We start from the raw sequence: 14,968 nt of genomic DNA, 5'->3' as shown, positions 1-14,968 counted from the left end.
TCGTTTTAAAAATTAATTGTAAGCTTTGGGTTGCATTAAAATAACTTGTTCAGTTCTTTAATCGGCTTTAAAAAGGTGCTAAAAAGTATGAGAAAGGCAAAAGCCACAAACCTATTACCTTTTAAGGTTTACAAAAATATCCAGAAAGCCTTTTTGAATTTGTAAAAAAATAAGAAAACATTTTCGCAATCATCAGCGATGGCTGCCAGGGAAATTCCCCAAAGACTTTCAACGCTTCACAGCGCCCCCTTTGTATGGCAAACATTTTCAACAAATATACCAAAAATCTACACAACATCGGATGCATTTATCAATAAATATTGAAATGCTTATGCAGCTCGGCAAATATTTTATGATGCTGCAACGAACAAATACACATTGCTGTTGCTTCGCCTTTCCCTAGTGTAGATCCAAATGTAGCATATTTTTCATTTCAACATGAGCAAAATTGCATTTTTAAATATATATCGAGGCGAGCAGAGGCAAAAGGAACCAAAACCATTTGGAGTAATAAATGAAAAAGAAAAAAAAAAGATGCAGCACCAAAACTAACAAATGCACAGAATGAAGCAAAACAGACAAAACAACGGGTGGGAAATATTTGAAAAAGCTTTTAAGTGTTATTGATAGTTCAGCTCTTCGCTCTTTCCCCTCCCCATGAAAAGGGAAACGGGACAGTACCAACTGGAGCAGCATTTTGTGTCATTCGTTGCTTGTTTCGCTTTCCGTTTTGCATTTGTTTTTTTTTTCAGGGTTTCCTTTATTTTGTTGTATTTTTGTTGTCTTGAATCTGTTGCAGATCCGTTGTTGCTGGGAGTAGGCGCTTCCGGTTATTTAAATTCTAACAAATACAAATTGTTTCGGCGTTTGCCGCTCAGTTAGGACACAGTCGCCATGCTGCGATACACACTCAACAGTTGTTTGACACCATTCCCATTGTTGGCCATGGCAGCTCACACTGCTATTGGGTCTGGGAAATTGTATTGCTATCTGGATCATATTTCGAATGCTGCAAAAATAGGATGACCCTTCAAAGGTGATCACTGAATATAATTATAGTTAATATAATGTAATAAAACATGCCTATTAGTTGCGTTAAAGAATATCCTTCCAAAGGGTATTTTTCTCACCCTCTCGGACTTTATTTCCTACCAAGTCCAGCCATTGTTTAGAGTCATGGATGCTACACTACATTCTATTGGTGCATACCAATGATCTCTCTCTCTCTCTTCGATGAGTGCATAGTGCCGTGAATGCTGTTCGAATGCTGGCGAATATTTTATCGCTCGGCTTACCGTACTCCTCACAGGCATTGTGTATTTATTTGTGTGATTTTGGTTTTGTATTTGCACTTTGTTGGGGCTTTGTTTTGTCCACATTGTGTGCTGTACACCATTGTTTTTCTCAACTGAGCGTGGAATGTTGTGTGTGGACAGCTGCCACAGGAATCGCACAAACATTGGTCGCAATATGATGGCACTTTCCTCTCCTCTTATGGCAGGTTCAACAAAAGGATTGTCCAAGTACATTTTCAAATGTTCATTGGCAGAAATCATTTAGTTTTGTGACTAAATAATTGTTCAAATACTTCATTCATTCTTTTTATTTCATTTTTATTTTTAGTTTTATTTCTTTTACTTCTATGCAACCCAAAGACGCGTAGTTCCTGCGTGGCTCATGAATTTCTTTGCTTTGAAAACCTTTGACCCACATGGCATAGCCGCCCTCATGTGCGCACTTGGCCCGCACTTGAGCACATTATTGTATCTACTCAGTCAGTCAAGTGTTGTCGTTGCCACAGATTTTCATAATGTAAGCCCACGCACAAGAGCAGCGAGAGGCAAAAACAGCAACATGCATACACACATATGCCACAACAAGTGGCAAGAGGTTGCGGCGCAAAAGCTGTGTGTGCCGTGCATACTTTAAGGCGCTTAAATGCTCACGCTGAGAGCGAGCTGCAGAGCGCGCGCTGGCTGGCAGGCAGGGGCCATAAATAAACTGGCATATGCGCCGTGAAGTATGCAACGGAAGCTCTAATGCAGTTAGATGATGACGACACTCGGGTGGCATGCTGGAGTGTGCTGCGCTCCTTGAGTGTGCAGCTTGCAGCGTTCTTCGCGTGTGGCAAGATAAATCTCAACAAGTTTTTATGCGTTTCTTCTCTTTGCACTTTTCTTTACCCATATTTTGTCCATTCTCTTCTTTGCTTTTTTTTTTGCATAACAAAAGCTGACTACATAAGCCGTGCAAGCCAGCGGAGTAGACTGGTTAAGACAAAAAAGGAACCTTGAGGAAATGCACCAAGAAGTGTGCAGCATCTTTTCTCTATTTTCTCTTTTGATGACACCCAGACACTTACTTTCTTTGATTAGAATCTGTGCTGCTCTTTTCCCTTTTTTATTCAGTTTTTGCCTGTCGCTCACGTGGCCCTGCCTGGGTCGTCGGGCTCATTAAAGTCGCTGGCAGAGACATTAAGCATACGCCGCCATGGTGACCTATTTAAGAACGTGTTTTTCGCATTGCCTTTGCCTTTGCTTTGTTTGGTGACATTTTTGCTACTATCGCTGACTACTCGGCCGCCTGCCTGCTCGGTCCCCTTTGGGCACTTTTATTGTGCCTTTTGGTCATGATTTTCCTTTGTCGTTGTCTGCCTGATGTTAACGGGCATGTTCGAAAATGAATACAGCATTCCTCTCTTCGCCACTCACTGGAAGTTTCCAATAAAAAGAGAAATACACGCCACGGCTCTTTGCTCTTAACAATGGACACAAAGTTTTGCTCACCTTTGACACGTGTGGAAGCTGACAAAAAGTTGTCACAGCGATTGCAAAGAACTCCAACATATTTGATTAACTTTCTGATATACTCTGGTGTACTCCTGCCCCACTTGAACTGAACTCTAAAAGCTTTTATTCGCATTTTTTAAACTTCAAATAAAAAATCAAAAAAAAAAAAAAAGAGAGAACATTCGGCAATCATCTGAAGAGCACTTAAAGGATTAAAGCCAACACATTATTGGCACAATTAAGTGCGGGTTTCGGTACTCGAAAGTGTGCAATTGTTTTATCTTTTTATACATTTTGGAGCGTTTTTTTTGTATGAGTCTAATAATAGTTGGCATCAACAGCAGCTGACGGGTCAATTCACTGTTGGCATGGTTGTTGTTCGTTTCTTCTTATAAAGAAGGCATAAAACTAAAGAGCTATGGGCCATGGCTCGTCTTATATATGGTGTATGCTTATGGGCAGGCTTTTGGCTCACGAGATAATTGCCAAAAGTTGTAAAAAACTTTGCTGTTCTCTTTTTTTTTTCTTTTTTTTTGGGGAATTTTTTTTTGCTGTTGCTGGCCAGACATTTTTCAGCTAGTCAAAAAGTTGGACCGTTGGGTCAAGCTGTGTCGTGATCCCCATCCAGGGCAGTAGCAGGGCGGAAATAAAAGTTAGCTAAACATTTTATTTTATCTAATTGAGTGTGTTTAAAGTTTAAAGTGTGCCAAAGTTTGTTGTGCTTGCCGAACTGGCTTTGATCGGCAGCGAACCTACTCCAAATCTGGCCACAAACTGTTGCACATTGCACAGTAACAGGCGAATCCACTTACTCCTTATAGTGATTATCTTTCCACTGGCAGTGCTCACAGCTGCTGTCTGCCTGGCCATCATTTTGATTGAGTTGGTCAAAATTTGTAATTTATTTTGCTCTTTGCGCAACCGTTGCGGGAAATGAAAGCGACAACAGCAACAACAATAAAAGAGTAGCTCTGCAATGGTGACGGAAAAATAATAAAGTAACGAAAATGCCAATTTCCCGTCAATGCATATCGTGAATTTCGCATGCACACGTCGTATACGCAATATCCACTCCCACTCCCACTCCCACTCCCACTGCCTCGCTGCACTGCACTGCACTGCGCGTTGTGCAAATATAAAAATGGGCAATGCCAAATTTATTGTGTTGTTTGCCACAGCAAAAGCCTCTCTATCAGCATGAAAATTCATTCAGGCCACGAGAATATTCAAGTGGTCGAGTGCGCCATTCGTGGAAGTCGATTTTGAAGTGGTAAAAATTTTATGAAATTCCCCAAATGAACCATTTGAAACTATTCCCATTTTGGTAACATTTTCAATGGCTCAATGGGAAATTTTAATTAGAACAAGTCTAGTTAAGGTGTTCGAGGAATTCGCCATGCTCTGATTTATGATCAATTGAAGACTACAATTACGGGCCATGCCACTCCGCAACATTTGTAATTTGTTATTTAAATTTGCTGATTGACATGTAAAAAACTGAAATGTTTGTTGAAGCAGCAATCTGATGACAAAGTTAATATAAAAATTGAACTGTCAATTGACGTGATGACATGGGATGGCATTCCATTTGAAAAATAACTTTTGCGGCCACTCCAAGTTAGAGCGATCGTGTGAGCACACTCTTAGCAAGCTTAGCAAGTTTTTGGGGCCACCACCTGACATTGATAACAATTAAACAAGTTTTGCATATGATTTTAAGCTGAATTGTAATTAAAGCTTCCTGGCAAGTGCGCTGCAAAGGCAGGAACGGGAACCCCAAAACTGCAAGTGCTGCAAACTTTTGCCAGGGGGGGTGGAAACTCATAACTTTTACTTTGAGATGGAGCCAAAGTGCAACAACAATAACCCCCCAAAGAGTAAAACTTTGCTCCATTGAAATTCCCTCAAACCCACACATATCTCTCTCTCTCTGGCGTTATATGCGTGTGGTGTTAATAATAAACCAAACCAAACCAAACCAAAAAAAAGGAGAAAAAGAAGAAAAACTTTTAACGAAAAGCAAATAAATTGCTTTTGCTTTTGGTGTTGTTGTTGTTGCAGCTGCAGCTGCGATTCTTATGCCAAAGTGTTAAGCGTGTTGGTTTTTGGTCTGGCATATGAATGTGCGTGCTGCTTTGGGTGTGCGGCAGTGGGAGGGAGGGACTGCGCCAAGTTTTAAGAGCGCCAACAGCTAAAGTTTATGCTCTAATTTCCGAAAAGGAAAAATTAGCAAACTATTTGCACCATCGCCATATCATAAACATGACTGGCGAAAGAAAATTCTGCTGCACGTTGGACCTGGGCCTCATGTGTGTTGTGTGTTGTGTGTACAGTTGGTCACAAAACTCACATAAATTTTGGAATGACAGCAGCAGTTTTACAGTTTTTCGAGGTCGTGTGGTAATAAACTTTTAGTCGTTCTCTCTTTTCCGTCTCCACTGCGACAGTTCCTCAAAGCGACGCACAATGACGGAGAGAGAGAGAGAGAGAGAGAGAGAGAGGGAGAGAAAGAGACAGAGATAGAAACTCACTCGTAAAAAATGTTAATGTCTGTGTCGAGTCAGTCCCGTGGCTGCTTTCATAGGCCTGCTGCAGGCAGAAGTAGCACTCGGAATTAGTCTGGATTGTATGTTCTATGTAACTATGCCATGGGGATTATTTTAGCTGGATTGCACGACTGCGATTTGGGCTTTAGTGGGGCAGAGTGTGTGTGTGGGGAAGGTGAGCCATCAGAGTGGAAATTAAATGTAAATGATGCCTGAAAACCAAAGACATCAGATCTTCCTTTATAAATATATTGAAATATCCAACACCCACTCATGCCTTCACTTATATTTATACAAATATTTATCTATTAGTAAGTGGTAGCAAAACAGCCAGCAAATCGCTCTGTTAGAATAATTCTTCAATTTAAATCTCTTGCGCTCAGGAATGCAAAAATCGGATAAACCAATCGTGAAACCGCGACACAAATCAAACCAGCAGAGGTGGTGCTGGTCGTGCTGGTCGTGCTGGAAACACCATAAATGATTGCCACAAACAAAATATGTTTAAAATAAATAAAAGCAATGTGCCAAAGCGGACCACAACATGCGAAATGGCGGCACTGTTGTTCGTCCAGTTGGAGTAAAATGCCGAATAAATTGTAATTAAATTGACAAACGACTGGGCCAAAATCTGCATACCAATCTCCATCTCCAGTCTCACTTCTCTGAGCAGATTTATACGTTAATTATGGCAAATCGAGCAACATGGAAATGGTCCCGTAAACGCACTCGACTGATGGCAAAAATCAATGGCAAAGCGACCAGCGAATTGTGGGCGATTTAGCTTGGTTTACAGTTTACAACAAAACAACAAAATGAACAACAAAATCCATGGTCTGTGGCTTTGATCTCATTTCTGACCCGAATGAAATATAAATTCCGCTTTCCTTCGCTTGCCTTTGAGGCTTGGCACATCATTTTTTACCCGAGATTTGGGTACTGCTTTGTAGTTGGCATTAATTTCGAATTTGCCTTTCCCTGACTTCCTTTTGCCACTCTTAGGCATCTGGTATAGAAGTTAAAAATGGTTTTAAATATTATATTTTATTAGCAAAAGATTTGATGGCTGACAAAAATAAATAAAATATTAGACAAGCTTTTGACCCACTGCTACCATCAATGAATAAATTCTAGTACAAGTGCTTGCCTAATTAATGCAAAATAAACCACTCTCCTGCCGCTTTTAACCCCGCTGCTGTGGGTTTAGAGACGATTTTGAACGACAACTGCGCGCAGTACGACATGATTAGGCTTGTGGCAGTGAATTTTATGGCCAAACCAAGTTACCAAACGAAATCGTCGCCACTTACACAGCCCTCAGCTCTTAGTCTCCCTCGTCCCGACCCGCCAACCAGTGCCACATCACTCGAAAAGCCACCCATTTGTGTGCGTCGCTAATTAGTGTAAAATGTTTCCTGTTATTTACCTTTTTCGGTTTTGTAAGCAACAAAACAAGCTGGAACAAGCAAGAACATTTCACTCGTAGAAGATTGTTGACATTCCGACTAAGGGATACCCGCTAGAAGGGAAAACAACGAGAAATATGAGAGTGCTTCGAGGACTCTTTCAATTTTATAACTTGGGAAATTTAGTAAAAAATTTTGTGGATGATTTCTGGACATTGATTTTAAGTATTTTTCATGTCTTTTATTTGTAGGAACTGGATCTGCGTGGGTTGCTTCTAGAACTAAGCATAAAATACGAGTTTATTGCTGGCCTGTTACAAACACTTGCATGAAAAGAATACACCGAAAGGCACAGGCAGGACCAAGCCTAGGAGCGATGCAAATGAGCAACTGGGGCCGCTGGGACTTTGACATTTGTTCCACTAGTGTATAGTCGATACGATGTATCACTAAACCGTTTCGGTGTCGATTTTTATTTGAGCCACATTACGTGACCTGTGTGGCCAATAATGAGACAGAGCGACGCACATCCAGCACAGCACGCAGGATCCAGCAGGCAGCACGCAAAACACTGAATGCTATTTGCTCAACAGTTTGTGCACAAACGAAGACAAAATCAACGCTAATTAACTCGTTTTGGAGCATCAACTCGTGAGCACCCAGAACTCCATTCATTTGCGTGGATCATTCAGTCAGTTTTTGCCCGCTTAGCATGCAGAGCACGGCGCAAGGCCCTGAACTGAGAAAATGAACAACTGAATGCGAACCAACTCGTTTCCGCGTAAATTGCATTTTAAAATAAATTATAATGATTATTATGTTGCAAACAACAGATGTCAGCCGCCGCGCCCTTTCTCTGCGACACGCCAAAAGTGGGGTTGAAGCTGGGAAAAAAAAAACTCTGCCATGGCCTCTATTCTGCCGCCACTCGTTAACGTTGGCAGGGAGGGAGACGACAGCAGCCGTTGTGCCCGTTTGCCACTTGGGTCTTATGGTGCAAGCATAAACATTTTAACTGAACAGCATTAACGCAAGCATTTTATGGCGTTGATCTTAATAATATTAAATCAGCGACGAGTTTATTAAGCGCTAAACAGATGAGAGCGACAATTGCTGTTCGAGAGGAACGCTGGGCGCTGGAGAGTGTAAAATAAGTGAAGGCAGTTTGAAGTTTGGCACATAAATTCGGCAGCAATAGCAGATTCATTCAGGGTACAGGATGCAGACGGGACATGTATCAAATTGAGCAAGAGCTGACCCTAAGCTCAATATTTAATGTTGTATTTTTATATTTTCTCATAGTTGTGCCTGTATACCCATTTTTTACATATTTCTGGCTTGCCCGGCACATTTGACTCTGCCTTCCACAAGCGAAATTGAGTCTGCGCCGCGAGGACTGCAGGCAGTGTTGAAATAACTGCAACTTTCGAGGGCATAAGTTAATCAGGGTCGAGCTTTTAAGTGGATTACACACTTGCGAGGCAGCTCTTGTTAATTGAACCACAAGTGCCGGACTCGAGGCTGCTTCAGTTAAGTTTATTTAAATAAATAAAAAAAGAACAACTCTGCTTAAAGGCTTCTCTCTCTCTCTGATCCACAGAGGTGTGTGTTGGCAAAGTTAAAGCTAAAAAGGCGACTCTAGTCCACCCGCCGCAGGCCGTTTTGCCTTGACATTTTGAAGACATTAAACTGAAACTGCTGGCCAGCCGCAGGCTAGGCAAAGGCAATGAGACGTAGAGTGGCAGCATGGCCATAGAATGGGGTCTGGCTTGGGCTTGGCATGGTTGGGAGCAGCAGATTTCCCCAAGGACAAAGACAACGCTTGAACAGGAGTTCTCGACCCTACGACTGGATGTCTGCAGTTTCGGGTTGTGGAGACTGTGTGTTCTCAGTTCCTGGGGTTCCTCGGTCAGAGGCCGGGTTCAAGTTATGAATAATTAATGTCTGTCTAGGTGTGTGCGTGTGACCGTGTGGGCGCTCTCAAAACGGAAGCTGTCTTAGCTCACAGTTTGTGTGTGTGTGTGGAGAGAGGGAGTGCCCGGGAATCGTTCGTGTGAGCGAGTTGATAATTTGTTATAATTGCCGGGGGATGCCACAGGTCAATTTTGTGGGCATTTATATAAATTTACGCAAGACAAGTCAGCAAAGCAAAGCTCTCTGTGGTCAGCAGCTACAAAAAAAAAATGTACACATATTTCTTCAGAGTTGAAAAGTCGAGCAACTAATCAAATTATGGCACTATCAAAAGGGGAAGTCAAAGGCAAGGATGGTTCTCCTGATTGCCTGAGAGCTTGTGGTTCGATAGATCTAACGCTCCATTGAGTTTAATAGCTGTGTGGTCTTCAGCCAGAATAATTGAAGCTAGCAGAAAATATTTCTGTGGACCTTGTGTTCCAGCTTTATATTGTTGCTTAAATATTCTGCAATTCTTTTGCTAGACACAAAGAGGCGAAAGTTTTACGCTAAAATCTGACAGACCCGCAGTCCTTTTTTTGGTTGATTTCTTGAGGAACCTTTTGATGACCATAAATACCTCAACAGCTTATGCTTTACTTAAGTCACCTCAGCAGTTGAGAGCCAAGTCGGTGCAGGGACAGTAGAGTAGAAGACCGGACAGGACACGAGAGGGACCAGCTGCAGTTGGCGCTGTAAGCACATTAAGCGCTTTGCCAGGTGCTCCACAGTGGGCCTGTAAAGCGTACGTACGGGCGTACGCTTGGGTGTGGCAGAGTCATTTAAGACCCATACTACGTTTAAGCGCGTACAAAAAGCAAAGGTTTTTTTCCTGTTTTTTATTTATTTTTGCTGTGTTGCAGTGCCACAATGAAATAAGCGAGTAAACTCAATAATGCACTTGGCGAACACAACACACAATTGCCTGGATCCCTGCACACTCACACACACTCACACACACGCACACTTAATGCTTTTGTAGTTGGCATTTTTTGTACGCCGACAAACGCTTTTAAGCCCATACAGCGGGCAACATACACATGGCAGATGTCGTGGCCATTTAACTGCAGAATTGTTGCTGCTGCTCCTGCTGCTGAAATGTGTGTCCTCCCACTTCGCTGCAACTTTTTATTGAGCCTCCTTTTGTTTTAAAGTTTCCATGCACCATAGATCTGTTCAATTGATAGCTCTTGGGGCACACACTCGTACTCAATGGCCAATGTGTCATTGACAGCTGGACACAAGTGGACACACTCGGATCTCTGATTTATTTCAGAATTCTTGCTCGAGTTTTGATAATTTAATTTATGAATAAATGTGATGGTATTTCAGGCGTAATATATTAAGTGCATTTTCTTTTATTTATTGAGCGAGTGCACAAAATCTCAGCAGTTAATTTTTGAGTGGGAGAGACATCACCAAAGAAGCCGCAACGTACATGCACGCGTTATAATTTACGTTTACAATAAATTTATAGCCACCATGACCACAAAATGTGGTCAGCCAGACAATAAAAGTTTTCGCCCAGATACGAGCGACCAACGTGCGGAAAAACAGCGAACCGACAGGACAGGCAAGCGAACATAAATAAATCAATTTGGACAAGCAAAAATAAAATATACAAACAATAAGCACACCAAAAAAGAGGAGCTGCCAAACTAGTTGCAAAATAGTGGCCACAGCATTTAACTTTCAGGGCTGTCAATTCAATTGAACTTCACTTTTTTTTTGTTGCAACGAACAAAAACGAAACGAAATTAGAACAATTGAATTGTAAATAGTTGAGCAGATGAAAGCAGTTTGGGCATGTGGTGGGTTTGTGGTGGAGGCTGAGGCTGTGGGTGGAAGACTAAGATGACGATGATGATGCCAAAGAGTAGCATCGAAAGATAGTCACCAAATTGAAAATGTTCGTCACGTATTTTACAAATTCACTGCGACAACCACACTCTTTCCTCTGCAGAATGAAACTCTACACTAACTGTATCTGTGAGACTGTGGGACTGTAAGACGTGCATGTATCAGTTATCTCCATCGATAGTTGCCTTTTTGCCGCAATCGGGGATGGTGGAGAGGTGTGCCGGGTGCCGGGTGCCGGGTGCCGGGTGCTGGCCGGGCAGAACTGGGTTCCTGTGGTTAGTCTGCAGCATCGATTGTTCATTGATATCTTTTGTGGCATTTTGGTTGAATTTGTTTTTAGTCTTTTTCCTTTTATTTGTTTGTGGTTGCCGCCGCCGTTGCCTCTGGGGAGCTCCACCGAGATCTTGGATTATAATGCAGGTCGTGTCCATGTTTCCGAGTGTGTGTTTGTGTGTTTGTGTGTGTGTGTGTGTGCATAAAGCCGCATTGAAATTTTGACTATTTTGAGCTGCATGGCAAACTGAATTATAGTTGACAGGTGGCTTTCATATGTACCGGTGAGTACACGGAACATAAACCATAAGAGCATGCAAGAAAAACATAGGAAAGTATAAGAAAGATATAGGAAAGTATATAGAAAGAAAGAATTTACAATTTATATTCTATTCTCTGTTTGTATACAAAATTCTCTCATTCTAATAACTTAGATTAACTGACAAAGGCCTTGTGTACTACTGCCATATACTTGCTTCAATTCCAAAAATTGTAGTTCTGGGTTGCCTTTGATTCTTTCTCTCTACTTTTGAGCTCCAAAAATCATAAAAACATTTAAAATACCAACTCACAGTCTTTGGGTTTCCGTTTCCGTGCTGCACTGCAATTTTGCGGCACATCAAGTCTTATAAAAGTCAATTTAAAACAATTACAGAATGGGTCTCGGTTGACGTGCTCTGGGGAAATTATGACGAGTATAAAAGTTTGACCAACTGGCACTAATAAGCGCTAATTTCGTTAGTCCTGTAACAGGAACTGGAGTCGGGCCCGGAGTGGGTAGTCAGCTTCCGCCGATGGCTGATGCTGATGGCATGCCAAAAAGTGAGTGGAGATTTTGAGAGAAGGACTTTCGAGATGCTGTTCGGACGATTTAACAAAGTCGCTGCAGCTCAAACACTAATTCCATTCATTAAAAAACTTTTTATGTGCCAATTTTTTTTGTTACATTTTTGTTCTAACCATGCCCCCCTGCCTTTCTGCAGTTTTGCCTTTAACGTTGCAAAGTTTAGCAGCTACTTGGCTGCCATAAAGACAAGCGGATGGATGCCTCCTCCAGGCAGAGACAAAGCCCGTCACGAGAGGCGGAGCAAAAAAGTCTGATAACTTCCTGAGTAGTCCGCTGTACATCATCAGTCACATAATGAAGTAGTTGCAGCTGCTGAAAATACTCGTAACTTTTCCAGTTTATGGCTTGTCCAGGCCCTGAGACAAATGTGTGCAGCAAGACGAGCAGGCTGACTAAATTAATTAATTTTCCTCTCAGGCTACGTGGTATGCTAAACAGCTGCTTGTTTCTGTTGTTGTTTTTGTTGCTTTCTGCCTGTTGTTGACACTGTTGGGCAACGTTCTTCACCAGCAGATGGATCATTTAAGGCGGGTTGTAACTTATGAAACTCGATAAACTCACATACGGCTGTTACAGTGATTAAATAACAATTTTAATGTGGCCTGGAATGGTGCACACATGACTGGTATTAATGCTAAAATATGTATACCAAAAAGTGAGTTTTAAATGTATGAAAATGCATAAAATAAAATATGGAAACATGCGGAATAGTTCCACAACCTAAGCTTAAATTTGTGCAGATATCTTGCTAGTTCAACGTTCGAATGAAGAGCATAATCCTGGTAAGTATATTAAGTATACGCCTCACACACACACACACACACAGAGGAGAGTGCAGGCACTTTGCCAAGCGGCATTTAATGTGTAAGTAAGTGTGGATAAGTGTATAATCGGGGGCACAACTGCAATGCAGTCATAAACTCGCACCAAATATCAATTTATTCACTTAATTAAGCACATATGTGACTGCGACATTTACCGAAGGGAGAGCAAAGGAAAGCAAAGTGCCGGCGAGGGAAGAGAGTGTAAGAAGAGGAAGCAGCTCAAAGTCAATTTCAATTTTATGAGCTGTTGAAAATGAAGAGGGAGAGAGAGAGAGAGAGAGAGCGAGAGAGAGAGCGTGAGAGCAACTTCACTTCACAACCCATTACGCTGATTGGCTTTTAATGTTTGTCAATACATTACGCAGTCAGCAGCAGAAGCGACGACGATGATGCTGATTCTGCTGAAGAGCCAGCCAGCAAGTGGAGGAGGTCGACTGCCATGTGAACTAATAGGCTGATGAGGCATAGCCAAGGCAAAGTTGATGCCTGTGGTTTCTGTGGCCAACAGAGAGTGCCCTTTAAATATGCATGACCTGTGATAACAGAGCTGGAGCGACCTTTTGCCGTGTCTGTCTCACATAAATTTCCATTATCACATGCAAAACATTTAGGCCGCTATTAATTTCATGCAAGAATTATAAGATGCACCTCACACACAGTCATGGCCCCATTTTACTCAGAGCAGCAGCTCCCTGCTAAGTGTGCCTCCACGTCCTGCAATTCTTTTTGCTTTGTGTGCATAATTTATATTTCAGCAAGGGGTCAGCGAGAGACTTAGCAACAGCAGGTTCAGCTGACGAAAGTAAACCAGAGGAGAACAGTGGAAAAATTGCATGGAAAATATTTCTAAATATTATTTTAGCTTGCAGACTCCTTGCAGATTTTGTCAGGCAAAAATCTCTTTTAATTTGTTTTTACAAAAGAATTGCAATCCCAATTATTGTTAGGCAGCAATAACTTTAAATGAAATTTGGTGAACAATTTTGCTGTGGCTTTCCACAGTTCATCAGATGACGAGAACAACAACAAAAATAATATAAAAATGCAGAGGAGTAGCAGCCGACTAGCAGTGCCATGCATCATCATCATCATCATATACAGCAGGAGCAAAGAGCAGCGGGAGCAGTGGCAGTGCCAACAGAAACTACACCAACCAGCTATACTAACTAAATCCTATTATGAACTTTGAGCTTATGGAAAGACATCCTCTGCCACATGGACAAACTTGGCAGAGCTGGAACCACTCCTGGCCCTCTATGAGTGCGAGTATGTCTGGCTGTGTGTGTGTGACTGTTTGTTAGCAACATTTACACTTCTGCATAATTAAGTTATGTGCAGGGCACTACAACATACACATGCAAATATATAAACATACTGGGGTTTACCTTTGGTCTGACATTTTGCGGCTGGCCATAGTTTTTCATTGCGCATCCGCCGCATATATACCGACGCATGGTTGTTTGCCGCTTTAATTGTTATAAATTATGTATAAATTAGTTGGCTCTATTAAAGTATCGCACTGTAAGTGGCAGTAACTGAGCAAGAGCCAGGGGTAACCCAAGGAAGCGCACTGCAGCGCACAGCTGTTGGCAATTTGAAATTTCTTGCTTGGTTTGGCACAATTTCCGTTCTCCGTTCGCTCTCAATTTATCAGCTGAATGTCGACGCTGTGCATTGAAAACAATTGGCAGCTAATTTTGCTGAAAATTCCATTCCATTTCATTTTTTATGCTCGCTTTGTGCAACTGAGTAACGATACCGGACTGAGATGCTCAGACGCTGGGTCCTTGCTGGCACTCACTCCTGTAGCCACAGACATCCAGGCAGCCAGGCAGCCAGGGAGCCAGGGAGCCTGAGAGCCAGTCAGGCGATTGCCTCTGGCTGGCGGTTTCATCTACATTGCAATTGTAAAATGCAAAATACATTTCTAATGAATATTGAAGTGTGAAATTTGAATTGATTGCATTTGATTTGTGGATTTGCAGCTGGATATTTAATTTGAGGCGTTCCATTGATGCCGAGAGGATTGCAGCCGAAAGGGAGATGTCAATGGAACTGGTAACAATTCAGGAAGCCTTTCCAAAATCAATTGAGCAGGCAGTCAGGCAGGACACTGCCAATGCATTACGACGATGTTTGCAATAAAGCAAACATTTTCACCATTTTTTTAAATTTTAATTCATTTTCTACTACTGGAATGACCCCTTGCAGAAATGGATGGAACTGTGAGCTAACTTTACTCGTATTTACTGTATACAATTGTTGGACGTCTGCTGGGCTGTAACTGGAATTAAGTTAAGAATATGCAACACATTTCAGTATCCGAACAATCGGGCGACGAATATGTTAGCTTCGGATGCTTCGTCGGATCTGCACAGTTGTTGGCCACTTCTGGGAGCGCATTACAACATCCTCCACGAGCTTGACAAACTGAAAATAAAAAAATTACATGTGTGAATTTAGTTCATAT

At 41.9% G+C, this 14,968-nt stretch overlaps 1 protein-coding gene and 1 long non-coding RNA gene across 2 annotated transcripts in view; one reads left to right on the top strand and one right to left on the bottom strand.

The window, feature by feature from the left end:
- Nucleotides 1–4,783, top strand: part of LOC117584634 (probable dolichol-phosphate mannosyltransferase) — a 22,055-nt gene extending 17,272 nt beyond the window's left edge. The window contains exon 4 of the mRNA XM_034273658.1: nt 4,748–4,783. Coding sequence (XP_034129549.1) covers nt 4,748–4,751 — 4 coding nt within the window. The 3' untranslated portion in view covers nt 4,752–4,783. The remainder of the gene's footprint in view (nt 1–4,747) is intronic.
- LOC117584638 lies at nt 2,347–14,968 on the bottom strand. Its single transcript, XR_004573858.1, has 3 exons — nt 14,070–14,968; nt 12,392–12,394; nt 2,347–2,357 (listed from the first exon to the last, which is right to left on the bottom strand). It is a non-coding gene; the product is annotated as an uncharacterized LOC117584638 (long non-coding RNA).

This window comes from Drosophila guanche, unplaced genomic scaffold, assembly GCF_900245975.1.
Source record: "Drosophila guanche unplaced genomic scaffold, DGUA_6, whole genome shotgun sequence".
Lineage (NCBI taxonomy): Eukaryota > Metazoa > Arthropoda > Insecta > Diptera > Drosophilidae > Drosophila > Drosophila guanche.
This window is presented reverse-complemented; position numbering and strand designations above follow the sequence as displayed.